Raw genomic sequence first — 19,051 nt, 5'->3', positions numbered from 1 at the left:
TCGCGGCTCGCGGGGACGCGACGCGATCGCGGGTTCTAATCTTCAACAGGACGGCTTCTTCTGTCCATTAATTGCATTGCATGGATCATTTAAACCTGTTAAAATCTTATTTTGGACGAATTTTGATTGTGGGATGTCGACTGAGAGAACAGACTAAGTTTCCAATGGCGGACAGCAGACGGCAGAAGGTAACGTAACGTTAAATCCCTTTATATTTTTTCTACTGCTTATCAAGATATAACGTTAGTGCATTAAAGTAATATGCTAATCGTGATTAACTTACATATTCTGTTTCTGTGTTTTGTTGTAATATTGTTAAAATAGGGCTGGGTGTTATGGCGATCTGATGATACTGGCTATTGTTAGCGATTTTGCTGTAAACGTTAACATTACCTTTTTATATCGCGGAATGGGAATATAGCGTATATAACGCAGCACTGACTTTACTAAAACTTTTTGACATTTTGACAAGGAAACATGCATGAATGTAGAATAATGAACGGGACATGCATGTGTTAAAATAAGCCTCTCTCAGACAGCAGGCGATCCGGAAATCAATTATCTTTCTGTAAAATGCGCACAATTATCTCAGAAACCCTGTCATGTGAGGTATTCACTTGATTTAAACAGTCAGTTATGTCTAAAGTAAAGTCAAACAGTTTAAGTTAACTTGGGGAAACCCGGATGAGTGTCATTCTGTGCATCAGTTCTTAAAGGGGCTGCAGCTTTGTCATAATTTTAATAAAACAAAAGAATAGAGAGGACCTTCTACTTCTTTAAGAATCATGTGATATTAATTAATTGAATATCATACAGTGAAGACTTTTAAAGCAGTATTATTCTGTAGCATTTTAATAAAATATCCATCAAAATAAATATATTGTGATATCGTTATTGTAAAATAAAATTTCTCATGTATGTATAATTATATGGTCATAATGCCCATCCCTACTGTCAGCTAGTTTTAAGATCAAGCTTGTCATAAAATGTAACAGTTTTGGAATGAGTAATCTGAGAACACTGTCATGTACACTTGTTCAACAGAGAGGACAGGAATCCACCATCCTTGGACTCTGAAGAATTATAGGCAAACCAGGATTTTGGATCTACTGTGAAGTTTTTGTATGGGCCTGGTGAGTATGTTTTGCAAGTCCATGTCCGTAAGTTGATAATTAATATTAATGTTTTATCAAACAAATTAATATTCATTTGTGTGTGTGCATGTTTCTTCCCCCCTCATGATACAGAAGTTTTGGATCCATGATCCTGAAGAACTTTTACAGATGTTGACCCTGAATGTGTAAAAGGTAATCTTAAAAATGTTGTCATTATTTTAATGTTCTCTGTTTTTTTCTGTAATGTAGACACATGCATTTTCTGTGAAGTTGCTTTGAAACAATATCAGGGTTTTTCCTACATTGAACTAGGGCTGCAACGACGCGTCGACGTCGTCGATGACGTCGACTACGAAAATACGTCGACGTACGTGAAATGCGTCGACGCGTCGGCGGCACATTATTTACGTTCTAGAATGGAACAGAAGATCTAGAATAATGGCAGCTTCTGCTCCCGGGCATAGTGAAAATGATCATTTATCATATAAAGCCAGACCGCGACATTCAAAAGTGTGGGAGTACTTTAAACAGAAGCCGAATAAAACTGTGCTTTGTTCGCTCTGTAACGCCGGTTTCACACTGCGCGCGGTGGCAGAGCAGGAGCTGTGCGCGTGGAGAGCGGGAGCTTTCACACTGCAGTCAGTGTTGCCAAGTCGCTTTTTTCCGCGGAATTGGGCTACTTCTACACTGTTGCCGCGGGCTGTGTCTCATGTCCGCGGGTTGAAGCAAAAAAACACACATATTTAACCCCCCGAACGCGATGTTTACCAGAGAACCTCCCCGAAACGCGATTGGGCTAGTTTTGAGTAACGAATGGGTGGGTTTTGTTGTGTAAACCTGGCAACCCTTCCAGTGTTCTCTCCATGGTTCTCTCGCGCAGCTGAACCGTGGCGCGTGTATTGCAACAGACGGTCACATTTTCCGGGGTTCTTCTCCGACCCCAGTACGTCTCGTGCTTTTATTTATTATGGGCTGCATATATCTCCTGTTAATGCGACCTGGTTCCGCTCTGTCCCAAACACATATGCATAATAACTTGTTGTATATAGGTAGTTTACATGATTAAAGTAACATTAAAGTTAAGATATGCCTCTAGCTTTAATAATTTAAATGTGTCTTTGAAGTTTGGGCAAAAACTTCTGGCAGCTTTAGTCGTTGTTTATGCACATGTATATCTTCAAAATAGACGACTAGTTATACATTAACACTATGCTGAAAGCTCCTGTATGTGAACCTTTTGCAGATAAATACAAGTGCATTTTCGTTTACTAAGTAAATCATACTCAACTACTATAGTAAACAACTTTTCCTAATTAGGCCTACTCTGTATACATTTTATGATGAATAGTATCATTATATATTATGTTTAAAAAGCTTCTTTTGTTCATATATATTCATTATAAAATGAAATACTATGTACACTACCCTTCCTGAAATACAATTAATATTGTCATCATTCATTGATTTCATGTTAAAATAATATACAAATTCACTACCCTCTTTGAAATACAATAATCAGTAAAAAAGAATAATAAGATTAATCTGGAAAAATAATCGTTAGATTAGTCGACTAATCGAAAAAAATAATCGTTAGATTAGTCGACAGAAAAAATAATCGTTAGTTGCAGCTCTACATTGAACATTTTTTGCCGGCCGCCAAAACAAATTTTTGTCCCGCCAAAGCCTTATTTGATGAGTTATTGTGATTTATGAGTGATGTAGAACAGATGAGTGCTGCACTTGAGTTAACTGAGTGACAGAGAGAACAACCAGTGAGCTCCTACCCCGCTCGCACGCTCTCTGTCTTCAAAATAAGCATTCTTAGCTTTCTACTGTTTCACATTTTACGTTAATCAAAATCAAAAGGTCGGAAGACCGAATCCATGTTGCACGTGGCGCTATCAGACGATGTCTTCCTTTAATTACCGCTGGGTGTGAAATGCGCTCAAAAAACATTGACTGATTCTCTGACCAGCTGACATAAAGCATAATTTAAATAAACAGGAAACAAATCCTATCCGGTTATGAAGTGTTTTCTGTGTCTTGACAAATCTTTCGCGATTTTCTAAAGACGGGATTCACACACAACGCGTCTGCTAATGTCCGATTCGCCACCTAATGACTCCTTTGAACCGAATCATTTTAACGACTGGTTAGAACTGATCTGTCCAACACTGAACTCACGAATTAGTTTAATAATTTACTCAGAACAACACCTGAAATGAGAACACAAGTGTGCTTACCCACTTTAGCAAGAGTGGATAGTAAGAATTATTTTTAATTATCAACAGTCTTTCAGCTTATTTATGTGGACAATGTGTAGTAAAATAAATAGCCTAAAATCATTTAGTTTAGACTGGAGTGAGGTGAACCCAGAACAAATTTGTTGTTAGCTAGCTGATTGTAAATGGCAGAAAATTGGTCTATTTGTTCATTTTTTTAATACTATTTTTTTAATATTGATATGATTACCAAAACAATTATCAGTAAATAGTGTAAAAATGAGGGGAAAAAAACAAACATCAAGGTATCAAAATAAGATAAGCAAAAGTTACAAACTTTCTTTGAATTTATTTCAAATTTATTGTCAGTATTGCGCTTGCAGATCAAGTGGGTAGGGTATTTTTTTTTTTACCGTGCGTATGTGTGTGTATGGATGACCATGTCTGTCAGCCACCACCGAAGACCATTTTTGACCCAGGAAAAACCCTGAATATGTATTGTGAAAAGCGCTATACAAATACATTTTAATTGAATTGTTTTACTTACTTTTATTGGCATTAACTATATATTATTAATGTATTATTTGGCAGGTCGCAAGATGTATTTTATTTTGTGAGACTTTGCTGAGGAAGTATTCTTTGGCTCAGTCTGAAAAGGCCCAGAAAAGAAACACTATGAAGAACATCACACAGAACCGTCAGAGAAAGAAACGGGTAAGTTAAGAAACCGGTTAAGCTTTTTCCCTCCAGAATGTTACTATACTCCTCTCTGAGTTTTAGTGGTTAATTTACTGTCATGTTTTGCAGTTGCTGGAGACCAGGTCCAGGGTTGCACAAACCAACACAGAACCTGTGGAAGACCGCAACTATAGACCTGATGAAGATGAAGATGCTGCTGTTGTTGATGGAAGGCCAGTGTGGATGGTTAGGCTAGCTACTACAAACCAGACTAGACTGACCCACACTACGTGTCACATCACCAGCCCATCATGCCAGTTTGAAAAAATGTTCAAAACTCAAACAACATTGTGTTAGAGTTGGTCACAATTCTTTTATAATTATAAATTTAATATTCAATTGTTCCATTTTAGATTGTCTTTATTCCTATGTTTATATACTTATACTTTTATTGGTTCCCATATATAGAACATTTACATATATTTTATATACACTTTTTAATTTATAGATTTCTTTGTCTCGTTTTATATTGTATACTTTGTATGTTTGTAACTTTTTAGATGTCCATGTTGCTTTTGATCTCCACGTTTTGTATTGTTGTTCCTTTTACGTCGCCTTCCTTTAGAAACATTTTGTTCACTTATCTTTTCCCCCATTCATTTTAATGCATGTTTATAATGCTCTTTGTTCTTTTTATTTGGTTATATTGTTTACTTGGAATATTTATGTGTATTTTATATGCACTTTTTTTGTCTTATAAATGTATTGTTCTCATTTTATATTGTTTAATTTGTATATTTATTCTTTTCCTTTTTATGTTCACTGTGTATTTTATTCCTTTACATCTCTGTCTTTTAAATGCATTTTATTCATTTTTTTTCCCTTTTTGTTTCTTTACCAATTCATTTTAATGTATATTTATGTTCTTTGGACTGTTTATATTTTTACATTTGTTCCTTTACATTTTCATCCCTTTTAAATACATTTAGTTCACTTGTTTTTGTTTCACCATTGTTTTAATGTTTGTTTATAATGCTGTTAAGAATGTTTTTTTTTTTTTTATACCTTTTTAATAAATATTTCAGACTTTCTCAAATTGTTTTGTGTGTATTTTTCTTTTGGGAGGGAGAGGGGATTATTTTTTATATATTATATATTAATGAGCAAAATCTGCATAGCTGGCCTATAACCAATAAAGTCCCTATGCTACAAAACCTAGCCCACCCTTAGCCTTAGAAGTAACCAATAAAGTCACTTGACTGGGTTTTCAATCCGTCCTGTCCTCCAATAGCAGTCTGGGTTTTGGGAGTGGTTTAAAAAAAACAACCAATCCAGTTTGAGATGAAGGACCAATAGGGGGTGGAAGGCAAAGCTGTTTAGAGGTGTGAAAATGTCTCCTGGGAAAAACTTGATGGGATTATTTGCCATGGCAACAAATGGCTGTAGCATGGGAGTATACGGGCACAACATACATCCGATTTGGTACCATTTCGGATGAATACGGACATATACGGATCCATGGAATTTGACCTATCCGGCCAGTATACTCCTGGATTCTTCCGAATTTCAGCAGTGTATACAGGAGTATCCTGGTCCGGATACACCTTTTTTCATGCAGTGCCAGTTTCCTTGAACTCATTGAAATATGGGCTTATATGGCCAAAAAAACATTATTTTAAAAACATTTTAAAAATTGATTGCCAACAATTAATTAATAGAATCATTTCTATGTACCTTATAAAATGACAATATGACCAATAAAACAAGTCAAACTCCCTTAATCCCATAAGACACAGAATTAATCAAAATGGTGAAAAATAACTGACTATGTAAACAGCATTTGAAGTGATATGTTCTTAAAAGTTTGATAATACAAGCCTGTGGAGATCTCCTACCTTGATTCCCTCTACCAAATGCTTTATACAAACCTCTCCTTTTTCATGCCTAAAAACATTTTTTCCAACATGTAGTGCAACTAACTCACTTTATCTTAACACAGTGCAAGGGCAAACCTTTTTTATATACAAATCACAATAATAAAAAAACAATATGCTTAAGATGCGACTGTTTTCTTTGTGGTTCTTAAGCTCGATTGTCCACTTCATCCATTCCCACACCTGACCCAGGTCCTCGGCTCTCTAGTTGGGAATGCGTAAAGGCTATTTTGGGCTGTTCTTGTTCCAGGTCGAAAGGGATGGGCTCTGCTACAGGTACAGGCAGGTATCCTTCGTCACGAGGTAAACACATACACCATCCAGCACCCGAGAGGTCCAGTTCGCTGTACTCAAAACGACGTTTTAGGAACTTAAAGTCCACCATGTCTCCAGACTCACTCATCTCCACCAAAAGATTCCAGAAGATACAGCTCAAGAGAATACCAAGAAGCTGAAAGAAACATTAAAGTTGTAATCAAGAGGTGTTTTTTTTAGATGGATTTCTAAAAAATGGTTTACACCTTATCTGCAGGTGAAACATACAGCTGGTTACACACCAGTATGTTTCTGCATGTTGATGAATGCAAGTCAGTATTTTTTTTATTTACTCATTAGTTAGTAATCAGTTTGTAAATATTTTTTAAGAAATTAAGCAAGGACACATTAAGTTGATCAAAAGTGAAAGACGTTTATAATGTTACAAAAGATTTCAAAGAATTCTAAATACTATTCTTTTTAACTGTCTATTCATTAAAGAATCCTGAAAAGAAATGTTTCTTGAGCAGCAAATCAGCATATTAGAATGACTTCTGAAGGATCATGTGACACTATAGACTGGAGTAAAGGCTGCTTAAAATGCCTCTTTAAGGGTTTAATATATAATTTTAAAATATATTAAACCCTTAACTGTCACCCGTCCCGGTCTTTTTTTTTTAAAATATCATATTTTAGTAATTATCATACATTACGAACTCAAAATTCATCATTTGAAAACCATTTTGAAATTGGACATTGCGTTGCCATGAAAACGGTACTTTGAATTATTTTACTTGGTTCCCTACTGGGCGGTGTCAGGTTTCATATTACAACATTTATTTTAAATACTTTATAATCAAAACCCTTTTTAATCTTGAAAAAACGCATATCGTCGAGAAAGGTCTGAGCCTCAAGGTTCCATACTTTTGTGACTATTTTGTGATAAAAAATTATATTTGGACAGAAATGTATTATGTATTACAGCGCCTAAACAAAATCTCATAGTGACTGATATCAACTTTAAATTTGAAACACAACCTGGTTGGCTTTGATTGTATAATAAAAATATTTTGTAAAATATGTATTTTATATAAAATACGAAAATGTTTACTACAGTATACATTTGATTTACAGTAAATTTAAACTTCCATAACTTTTCATACTTTCATTTTCTTCAGAAATTATCTGCTGAGTGTCTGCTTTAAAACAAGACCAAAAATAGGTCTATGTTCCAAAATATTTTTGAATTACAACCATTTAAGTTTGCATTTTCACGTCTATTCTTATAAAGGGGGGTGACAGTTAAGACAGTTAAAATAGAAAACCATTTTAATTTATAATAATATTCACAATATTACAATTTTACTGTATTTTTGATCAAAAAAGTGTGTGCAGTTTGTGAGCATGAGACTTATTTCAAAAACATAAAAAATTCTTACTGACACTGAGTTCAATGGTAGTGGAAAAACTTTTTAATCGAAGTGTATAAGTGTTATACACTTCGATTATAAGTGGTCGTAAAATGAATTTTGTTCATTTTAGTTATTTTTTATTTAAAAATGATCCAATATACAGCATTGCTGTGCACATAGAGAAGCAGATCACTAATGCAACCATACCGCAATTTACCAGATTCCATCATATTTGTGTAAATGGGCTGTTCCTCTGCTCTAATTAGAGGATTAATGCATTAATTGGAGGAATGTGGCAGCACAGCCATGTGGCTGCATTTAATATGATCTCTTCCCTCAACTCAGCAAGGGGCAAGATGAGACAGAAAGAGAGAAAGAGAGACAGCAGGCTGGTTATATTATAAAATAAAGTTTTCAAGTTTGCCCTTTAGCAAAACTTGGCACCAGCTTCTCCAAGAGTTATGCACCCCTCTTTGGGTATTTGCATCTGGTCAGTGCAGATGCCCATTTTCTATAATTTATTGTTTGGCAGAGGAGTCTTTAATGAGGGAAGAGTCAAACAGAATAGGTAGTAGGCAATCAAAATGGAAATGTGGAATGGCAGGGGAGATTAAAAAAAAAAAGTGCAGAGGGAAAGGTACATGATGAAGAGATACATAAATTTACGGATTATGATATAAGTAATAAACAGGAAGCACAAGAAGGGAACGATGATTCAAAAACCTGTGGCAGTCCAACCGCACAGCAAATTCCAATAGTAGCACCAATGTTGTCCCCCATCCACAGGTTCACAGCATGTATGCAGCCACGCACATGAATTATGCCATCTACAGCTTCACGCTGTAATACGGAGATAAAAAAAGAAAGCAAAATGTTTCAGGTGACAGGTAATGCTCTGATTCTATGACAGAAACAAAGTTAAAATATCACAACTAAAGTCCATCGTAATGGCATAATGGAGGTGGTGCTCGTAATGGCTCTGATGTGATTTGCTTGGTTTTTATCTATGGAAAAAACAAAGGATTGAGCCACCATTATAGATGGATGCACTCGAAATGGCTATCGGAGGTTTTGTTTTCCTGTCACAGCTCCTCCTTTAAAGATAATTTCATGTGTCAAAGTCCATCAAATGATTCTCTCCGAATGCATCACTAGATATGAGTGTGTATTTCGTAAAGTGATGCAAGGCATTTAACATCAGTCAGTGATGGCTGGTTGCAGGCCATTACAAGAATGTGGACTTAAAATGAGACCCCAGAGAGCTCTACTTACCTGCTTATTTAGAGTTTTGTAGCCACAAAGTGTGTTCACAACTTCTCCGACCTGATAAAAACACACACACACACACACACACACACACACATTAGTAACTTGCATATTCTTGCGTGTTCTGATGACCTTTGACCCTTAAAATGAATGTCATATTACAGAATCCTATATGGAATTCCAGCACACACTTATAACCATGTTGATGTAACCTTTAAAGCAGAGGGTCATTGCAGTGATGGAATCTGTAATAGGACTGATGAACAGGGAGCTCATCTAATCCGATTACAAATAGGCTGTAAACATCCCAGCTCCCAAAAGCACAGTCCAATTCCTCTCATACATTCCAAACCATGTGACATTTCACCTCTGTTTTCTCAAAACAGGTCGGCAACAGCTACCAGATGCCATATTATAAGATGATGCCGTTTGAAATAGATGGAGAACACCAGTGGGGCTTCGGTAGTAAGGGAACAGGGTGAAGAAAGTGTCATTTCCTCAGATTTACACCGAATTTTAAGGCCCATTATGCCATAAATATTTTCTGATAACAGCACATTACATCATTTTTTTAACACATTTTTTTCCATCAAAACCTGGGCGAACAATGCTACAGAAATCAGCAGAATCCTGAGCATCTGCAACTAGGTATAGTTCATTTACTGAATGGCCTTTATTTACTACATTTCTTGTGCCATTTTGTGCCATTAGGATTGCACTTAATAAGGGGAACAGCTAAAGTCAAATATCTGAAACACAGATTAATGATCTGATATTAAATGGAAGATAAAACTCTGTCTCACATTAGGCTAAATATATCTACATTACCTAGGATGAGAATGGAAAATAATTGGACGGGGTATAAAGAATATGCTAAGGAAGCCTTTCTCATGGGGGTGGCATTTCATTCTTAGCCTGAAAAGGCCTGTGCGCTCTCACTGCATAGTGAGCTGTCATACCAAAAGGAGAACAGTGTATTAGTGCCCAATCAGCATTCATTAACTCCGAGAGAGAGAGAGAGAGAGAGAGAGAGAGAGAGAGAGAGAGAGAGGCACTCATAAACAGTAGAAGAGACTCTATGCAGCACAGGGCAGGCAAATTAAATCCTCTCCATTATGATGCACTCTCCACTGACTCATGGAGAACAGCATTTACTAGAAAGCTCTCTAACCCAGCAGAAAAAAAGCCCAGAAATCAGCTCCCTACTCTCACAGACCTGTGGGTCAGACTGCTTCGGTTGCAAAAAAAAGAAAAGTACATTCTCTTCGGCGAGAAAAGATTACTAGCAAAATCATGAAAAACACCTTTGCTGTGCGCAGGGGCGACATATGCATGATTAATGTATCGTGACTGAAAGAAGTGCACGGAATGACTAACACTTTGACGGATGCAGCAGGTGTATGGAACACCGCAGGCCAAAGGACTCGTGCCATTGCAGAAGTGGTACTGGTTTACGTCCCAATCCTTGTACTCATCTCCCCCACAACAAGAAAACTGAAAAGACAAACCAAAGAGTTATTATTATTCCATTCCAGCTTCTATGGCTATGTTCATGGCGAGAGCCAGGTTTAGTTATTCAAAAAATAAAAATAAATAAGATGTTTAAGATTACATTTTTGCTAAAAACCTTAAAGGGTTAGTTCACCCAAAAATGAAAATTCTGTCATTAATTACTCACCCTCATGTCGTTGGACACCCGTAAGACCTCCGTTCATATTCGGAACACAAATGAAGATATTTTAGTTGAAAGCTGATGGCTGAGAAAGGCTTCACACAGGCCTCCATTGGCATTCAGTACATTGACACTTCCAAGATCCATGAAAGGCACTTAAAACGTCGTTACAAAGTCTATCTCACCACAGTGGCTCTACAATAATCATACAATGCGACGACAATAGTTTTTGTGCGCAAAAAAAAATCAAAATAACACCTTTATCCAACTTGTTCTTGTCTTCCGTGTGCGCCTCCACGACGCATGCGCGAGAATATGACGTAGCGCCGGTGTTCGGGAATCGATGAAATACACACTTAAGCCCCATTTTGAGCACTACGCCGAGACCTAAAGCACGATCGATCAATGTAGAATCCAACAGCTTAGACACGCGCGTCTTCCTCTGCTCGTAAACAAATCGCTTCTGGGTCATCTGTCCGAACGCCGGATCTGCGTCATATTCTCGCGCATGCGTCGTGGAGGCGCACACGGAAGACAAGAACAAGTTGGATAAAGGTGTTATTTTGATTTTTTTTTGCGCACAAAAACTATTGTCGTCGCATTGTATGATTATTGTAGAGCCACTGTGGTGAGATAGACTTTGTAACGACGTTTTAAGTGCCTTTCATGGATCTTGGAAGTGTCAATGTACTGAATGCCAATGGAGGCCTGACTGAAGCCTTTCTCAGCCATCAGCTTTCAACTAAAATATCTTCATTTGTGTTCCGAATATGAACGGAGGTCTTACGGGTGTCCAACGACATGAGGGTGAGTAATTAATGACAGAATTTTCATTTTTGGGTGAACTAACCCTTTAAGACTAAATTTGGATTTACTTGGTTAAAAACCTTTTCAAAAGTATCAACAGAATAAACATGTTTCTCAAAGGGGTAAAAGTATTAAAGTCCAGCAAAATATGTTTAAAGGGCACATATTATGCAAATTTCACTTTTACATGGTGTTTGAACATAAATGTGTGTCAATCAAGAGCAGTGAGTGATTTTCTGTTTCTTTTGTTGTTTGATTCATATTAACAGCAGATATAGCAGTAGGTACTGCATATTAAACTGCTTTCACAGATCTAATATACACACAACATTTCTGTACTTGCTGCATACGTGCACAGACATAACCAACTGTTTTCATGTGAACTTTGTGTGTTTCCGACATAACCTTGTGTGCATTTGACAGTTTAATCGCAATTCACTTTTGATCAATGTAATGTGTCTTTACTGAATAAGTATAAAAAAATGAATGCCATATAAAAAATGTGTACAAAGCTGGATTACAGAACCAGAAATTTTTGACCGTTTATGATGCAGGTGCCGTGTTGCGACATCTGCTATGAGAAAACTGTTATGTTTATGAGATTACATGCATGAAAGGGACTTTAATTGATACATACTATGTGTTTCTGCTAGAAAGATGGACATTATTTATGGCGGACTTGATGTAGACCATATTAGGGTGGGTGTATAATTCACTTAGGTTCTAGTAATAAAACAGTTCAGTGAACAACCTTCTCTTGCACGTAGTCCAATATGTTTTTGAAGTCCAGGTCATCATAGTAGTGCTTGATTCCCTCACGTATACTCTTCTGAAATAATTTGATTGTCTAAAGACGGAGAAAATTTGGACTCATTAACAACAAACCGTACAACAACATTCTCTCAGCTCTCAATGTTCATCATGTCTTACCGTCTTTTCAAAGATCAGGGCAATGATGAGGGCAACAGCCTGGAGAGCCAGCAAAACACACAGCACGCACAGGAACTGCATGGAAAGGTTCATTTAAAGGGTTGGGTTATCAAAAAAAAGTCATTTACTCACCCTCATATCATTCTAAGACTTTCGTTCATCTTTGGAACACAAATTAATATATTTTTTAATGAAATTTGAAAGATTTCTGTGCCTCCATTGAAAGTTTATTCACCCAAAACTCTGATGCTTCAAAACATAAAGAGATTGTAAAATAAAGCCATACGAATTGAGCGGTTTAATCAAAGTCTTCTGAAGAGACACAATCGCTTTATGAACAGATTTAATTTAGGATTTTATTCACATTTATATAAACTCTGTGCACAACATAGTGCATGCAAATTTGGCATAAGGAAGCTCAGGTATTCATTCTCATTTATACTACGGGGTTGTCGAATGCTTGAATCCGATTGGTTGGCGAACGTTCTAAGGTGTGCAATTATTTTCAGGGAAATGCACGGCTAAAGTAGTTCCAGGCAGGTCTTGACCGCATTACAGTTCCATATAACTACGGCAAATGATTTCAGTTATTTCAAAGGTGCTTACAGCCTACAGCAGCAAAAGAACCAAAACCCACAACGACACTGACCAAGCAAATAAATATAGTAAACGATAGGATAAAAACAGCAAACTATGTCCATGTTTTTTACGACAAAATTATGTTTTATTGAGTACGGAAAGCACACACTCTCATTCTCCCGCTCTATCTGCTCTTCCACTCAGATGAACACACACAGTGCGGACAAAGACTCACACAGAAACGTGTTATCAGCACGACTCTGACGATTTTATCAGTAAAATAGAATAAAACTTAAAAGCTACATGACATTTCTCACTAGTGAGGTAATAAAAGCGCTGTTCTTACAGGTTTGTATTAGTAGACGCTGCTGCCGATCACCATTGAAAGAGACGCACAAACTGAGGTAATTCACATACGCGCTCTCTCTCTTTCTCTCTCTCTCTCTCTCTAATAACTCACTGCATTAATAACTGTCAGCTATCAGTGACTCAAACCTCCATTACTAGCTCTAAAATGACGTTTTGGAATTAGCAATTGAGGCTTGGGTTTAGATACATAAGAAAATAGTCCTGCACACAAGATTTATTTACGGACAAAACCTGACAAATGTCTTGAAATAAACCATTTGAACAATGTTTTGAGGTATAGTAACTTTAGTATACGCAGAATAATTGACTCTGGACCGTTGAATTAATAGAATTTAAAAAAAATTTGTATTAATGTTTCTAATAATTCGGCCCATCGTCAATTATTCCTTATGTATTACACCAGCACTTTCAAGCTTCTGCAAGAACCAATGAGGTTTGTTCTTGCGCATTAATCAAGTACGGTTGAGCTTCTGTTTATGTTTGTTGATGAATGTTTATATGTGAATTAGAGCATAAATTAAATCTGTTCATCATAGAAAGCGATCATATCTATTCACAAGTGTTGGATTAATCCGCTCAATTCATATGGATTCATTTTTGATCTCTTTATGACCGTTTTGAAGCATCAGAGATTCGGGTGAACAGACTTTCAACAGAGGGACAGGAATCTCTTAGATTTCATTAAATATATCTTCATTTGCATTCCGAAGATGAACAAAAGTCTTATGGTTTGGCAAGACATGAGGGTGAGTAATTGATGACAGAATTTTCATTTTTGGGTGAACTATTCTTTTAAGTTACAAGCTAAAATATCATAAAATAGTAGAAGCTTGGCCCACATACAGTACATATGATAAGACAAGCAACACTCACCATGTGCAGGAGAGTCTTGTTGTCCCTGAGGGATCCCACCATCCCCATCACAGACACAGTAAACATGACGAGTCCCAGCAGTATGAGAACCACAGCAGGAGCCAAAAACACCCCCTCCAGGGTGCGATTTTTCTGTCTCTCCACTTCTGCATACACTCCAATACATAGCACGCACAGACCAAGCAACTGAGGGGACAGGGACAGTTATAGGTTTGGTAAAACATCTGTACAAGTCACATCAGCTTTCATAATTTCATAACATTACGTTTACATGACTCGACTAGACATGCATCAAAGATATGACGTTGAAATCAATGTTTCGATGCACAACCAAGTCATGCAGATCAGTCATCTAATTCAACAATGTACTGTATAATTTGCGCTCCTTACATTAATTCCTAAGATGACAGATGTAATTCTCAGAGTGCTTAGCTAAAATGCACAAACAATGTCAATGGAATGACGCAAATCATAAAGAAGATTGATGAAGCAGCCTTAATACCAATTTGTATCATAACAAAAAACTACATTAGTACAAAGCATGCTAACTGAAACCACTTCATTTTCAATTTTCTTTCCTGACTGTTCTTTCTAGATGGTTAATTGAATAAGCCTGGTTGGCTGATTAACTTTGTTATCTGTCAATTTCAGACTCCTGACATCTTCAATTATTTTCTGTTAATTGATAGATGGTGGTGTTTTGGTGATGTGCAAGTGTAAAGGCTACAAGCCAAGCCAAGAGAAGGGGAGAAAGAAAAATGGAAAGAGAATTGAAGAGTATCCTGAGAGGCTTTTCTGCTTGTATCATCATGTTCCAAAACACCATCATAGTAAATATACACCCATAAGGCACTGACTTATTGCATTTCTTGTGAGAAGACAGAACACTCTGGCTAGTGAGTCAAGAAGAATACAGTGTTCCTTGTTGAATTCAATAAATACATCATAATGGTTGGTGGTTATTATAGCAACAGATTACCAATTATTGTGTAGAAACACATAATTTACAGACCTGAAACCTAAAATATCAAAATCAGATCAAACATCAAAACAAAGAAATATATAGATTTTAGGATTTCTTTTTTAATTCTTTCCAATACTGATAAGCCAATAATTATTTACCTGTTATGGCCAATTACTGCCAAAATACTTTGGTTAAAAAAAACCAAAAAAAAAACCTCAAAATATGGATTAATAATTACCTCTTTTAAAAAATGTCCTCAAAATCAGGATATAAAATAGCCTATATAAGGGATAATAAGGGATAAATAGCCTCTAAAAACCTTCATTAGAGAAGAGATCCCAGACATTTAACCCTTTAACAGCGCTCTCTCTTGTAGGTTGTTGTCTCTTTAAGGCCGCATATTGTAATGTGCCATGTACATGTAATGATGTGCAATTACAAAAGTACAGCAACCTTTATTAATAGTTGTATTTATTAATTTTGTTTAATGAGTAAAAACTCTGTTATAAATGCATGTTTGTCATAATCTATCACTATCCCTTTACGTTAATACTAGATGATTATTTAAATCTTAAAATGGGCAGAATAAATTAAATTTTCGCCGGTCAATAAATATCTGACAATTTATTTTAAAAAAATGGACCAAAAAACAATACTTTGCATCCCTAATAATAGACATTTCTATATAGGCTGTCCTATCCAGATCAATGCAATATTATATAGACTGGATAGGACGGGAAAGCAAAGAATATGGATTATGTACAAGTCTATATAATTTATGTATTATTATAGCCACCAATCATTTACAGGAACCATAAAAATAAAAAAAAATCACCATACATTTACAGTAACAATAACAGCGCCTTGTGCCTTTAAATCTGCCAGCGGCGCATGTCTACTTCCTTTACGTTACTGAGCCAGAAAGCTCAGCTGAGAATAATACATTTTAAAGAAGTGAGGCTAATATGTATCCCCAAATTCCCGGTAAACACGGCCAAAGTTAGTACTACTTAAACTGTATGTTTAACACAAACAGATGAGCGTACTCATTCAGGGCAAGTGTGTGTTTATGTGAGGTGAGGGAGAAACAAAGCAATGCTAGTAGTAGAAAATCTTTAGGTTTAAACGCACACTTACCGAGAATAGCATTGAATAGACATTTAGAGAGAATTTAACGAAATAATAGAAGTGATTGGTTTTTCTCAATTCTTCGTAAGACGGCATGGTGATAGCATTTATTGAGTTCAGTTAGCTTTCCGTGCATTCAGATGATAGCCGATGCCGCTAAGGCTCAATGAACCTTTGTTCTTAGAGAGAGAGCGGGCTGTTTTAAGACCCGTCTGAACACATAATAAGCACTTCCGTCAAGCATGTAACTTGGCTGTCGACTCCTCTGAATTGTTTTGAAAAACACATCAGCAAATGGAAGGTGTAACTCTTATACCAATAATAACTTCCGCCACGCCAAACAACATGCTGAACAAACCTTTTAAAGGGCCAGCACAGATTAAATTGGGACAGACAAATACCATGGGTAAACATGGTTGATTTGTGGCTACCGTGGTTTGTCAGATCACATACTTTCTATAAGATTTTGATACAAACGAGACTCCCATCAAACACTTGATGTCTTGTCTTTCTTAGGTTGACAGATAATGTGTGACCCATGGTCACAAAACCAGTCATAAGGGTAATATTTTTTCAATTAAGATTTATATAATCTGAAAGCTGAATAAATAAGCTTTCAGTTGATGTATGGTGTTTTGGGATAGTACAATATATGGCCGATATACAACTATTAGAAAATCTGGAATCTGAGGGTGAAAAAAAAATCTAAATATTGAGAAAATTGCCTTTAAAGTTGTCCAAATGAAGTCCTTACACAATGCATATTACTAATAATAATACATTGTTACGGTAGGAAATTTACAAAATACCTTCATGGAACATGATCTTTACTTAATATCCTTATGATTTTTGGCATAAAATAATTTTGACCTATGCAATGTATTGTTGACTATTGCCACAAATATAGCCTACCTATGCAACTTACGACTTTTTATAAAAGAAGATCGGCCAACTTGTAGAACTAAAGCCTCTTAAATATGCCCGGGAAAGAAAGTATCTCTCTAAAATGTGTCACAATAACTTTAATCCTCATAATTAGGGTACTTGTTGTTCACTTCTGACAATACATCAGAGAAAATCCTATTTTTTTTTTCTATAGGCATACACACACAGCACAGACATTGATTATCTTTCAGGTAGCTTGTGGTTGTAATTACATTTTTCAAAAGTCTTTTTCTTCACAGCATAGTCCTTAAACTCTCCAGCTTTTTGCTGCAGGGCAAATAATCAATATAAAAATGGTTTAGAGTGACATGTATATTGACCGATGCCTGAATGAATTCTATAACTTCACTCTTATTAAATGTGTACTATTCAGTCTTCATGGACTTATAGTAAACACCTTTGTGAAAGGTGAACAGCCAGGTGCAATATGGCACAGATTTACAAAATAAATATTTTAATGAATAAATTAATGACAAATATTATTTGCATTTCTTCTGCTTCTGCCATTCCACATTCTACATTATATTCAGTTCACTGTTGCAACATGGACAATAAAAAACAAATCATGTATTTGTTTTTATACGAAGTCTTGAATTAGACCTAAATTGCACATGCATGCCCAGATTTATCAAGGGGGCACTGGGCTTGAGTCAGGATTTAATTTTTTTTTATTAATGAAATTGTTGTAGCCCCTCTCTTTTACTCTTTTTTCCCCTCAAGGTATACATTAAATTCAACCCTTGAGGATGACAGTTGGTGTGTAAAATTTAATTTCTGATTTATTTCTTGTCGACAACCAGTGGTCAGCCAAATATTGATTTGTTGAGCAGAGCTCTTTGCCAGAGGATATTACAGTATGTTGCTATGATCAAAAAGAATGTAGAGTGCAGACAAGACTGAAAAAAAAAGACGAGAGCATTAAAAGGATTGCCAAATTATATTTTCTGCATTGCATTGGATCTTTTGAGTGAACCAACTTCCTTCAGACAATCTTGACTGGTTTAATAACAGAAAATATCTTATACAACCAACAAAACAAAAACAATGCAAAAAAGGAAAAAGGAAATAAAAAATGTACCAAGTGTGGATGAAATTGCCTGCAACCCAGAGTCTGTCGTGATACATGGTTAATTAACATTGATGAGTTGCAACGGCACATCACAATTAAGCTAAGTCCCATAGAGGTTCTTGAAGGAATCTGCAATTCAGGTAATGCATGTGATGGACTTTCCAACCCTTCTAAACCCATTGAATTGATTATCATGAAAGAGGGCTACAACAACGCGATTTGCATGCATGTATAGTACTTTCATTGAGTTATGGATTTTTTATTTATAGGCTACAAGAAGAAAACAAACTCTAACAGTGAAAAGAAGATGGCACCATAAATCTTTTCTTTGGTCTTTTCTAAAATCACAGAAACCAATCATGTCTAAAGCAAAAATAAACAAGGCAATTAACAAAACCTGTCAGCAAAAACGAAAGAAAGACAATATGTCACTCAGATAATCACAAATCTCAATCAACCTTATTAATCAAAGGCTCAGCCATCCCCAGAATGTAAGTTTCAGCTCAAAATACCCCACAGATCATATATTATTGTCACGTGTGAGCAGGGATGAAGCTGAGTCAGAATCCAAATGCAGCATGAATGATTTAATAACAAACAACATCAACATAAATCCGAGAACAAGGGTATCCAAAAACAGGCAGGAGCGCAACAACAGGAACACACATACAGGAGCAACGACCGACACCCAACAACTGAAGCACAGAGGTTTAAAGGGTCATGAAAGCCCAAAACACTTTTTTTGAGATGTAAACAGATATGTATAGGCTGCACATCATTGAAAACACTAAAGGGTACTCATTAATGTTATTCATATGTGAAAAATAGTTATT

At 36.1% G+C, this 19,051-nt stretch overlaps 1 protein-coding gene and 1 long non-coding RNA gene across 2 annotated transcripts; one reads left to right on the top strand and one right to left on the bottom strand.

Annotated features, from left to right (window-relative positions):
• Window positions 1-405: 405 nt before the first annotated feature.
• On the top strand, window positions 406-5,108 carry LOC307125596. The gene is made up of 4 exons (XR_013816398.1): window positions 406-1,133; window positions 1,248-1,307; window positions 3,929-4,051; window positions 4,145-5,108. It is a non-coding gene; the product is annotated as an uncharacterized lncRNA (long non-coding RNA).
• Window positions 5,109-6,016: 908 nt separating this feature from the next.
• On the bottom strand, window positions 6,017-16,575 carry LOC307125595 (tetraspanin-15). Its single transcript, XM_079815568.1, has 8 exons — window positions 16,214-16,575; window positions 14,113-14,298; window positions 12,292-12,366; window positions 12,113-12,208; window positions 10,260-10,376; window positions 8,889-8,939; window positions 8,340-8,456; window positions 6,017-6,400 (listed from the first exon to the last, which is right to left on the bottom strand). Exons 1-8 carry the CDS (start codon window positions 16,298-16,300, stop codon window positions 6,098-6,100), a joined length of 1,032 nt encoding a protein of 343 aa, XP_079671694.1. The 5' UTR covers window positions 16,301-16,575; the 3' UTR covers window positions 6,017-6,097.
• Window positions 16,576-19,051: the final 2,476 nt, after the last annotated feature.

The sequence above is a fragment of the Gobio gobio genome, assembly GCF_949357685.1.
Source record: "Gobio gobio genome assembly, chromosome: 4".
Taxonomy (NCBI): Eukaryota; Metazoa; Chordata; class Actinopteri; order Cypriniformes; family Gobionidae; genus Gobio; species Gobio gobio.
Note: the sequence above shows the minus strand (reverse complement) of the source record. Positions and strands in the feature narration are given on the sequence as shown.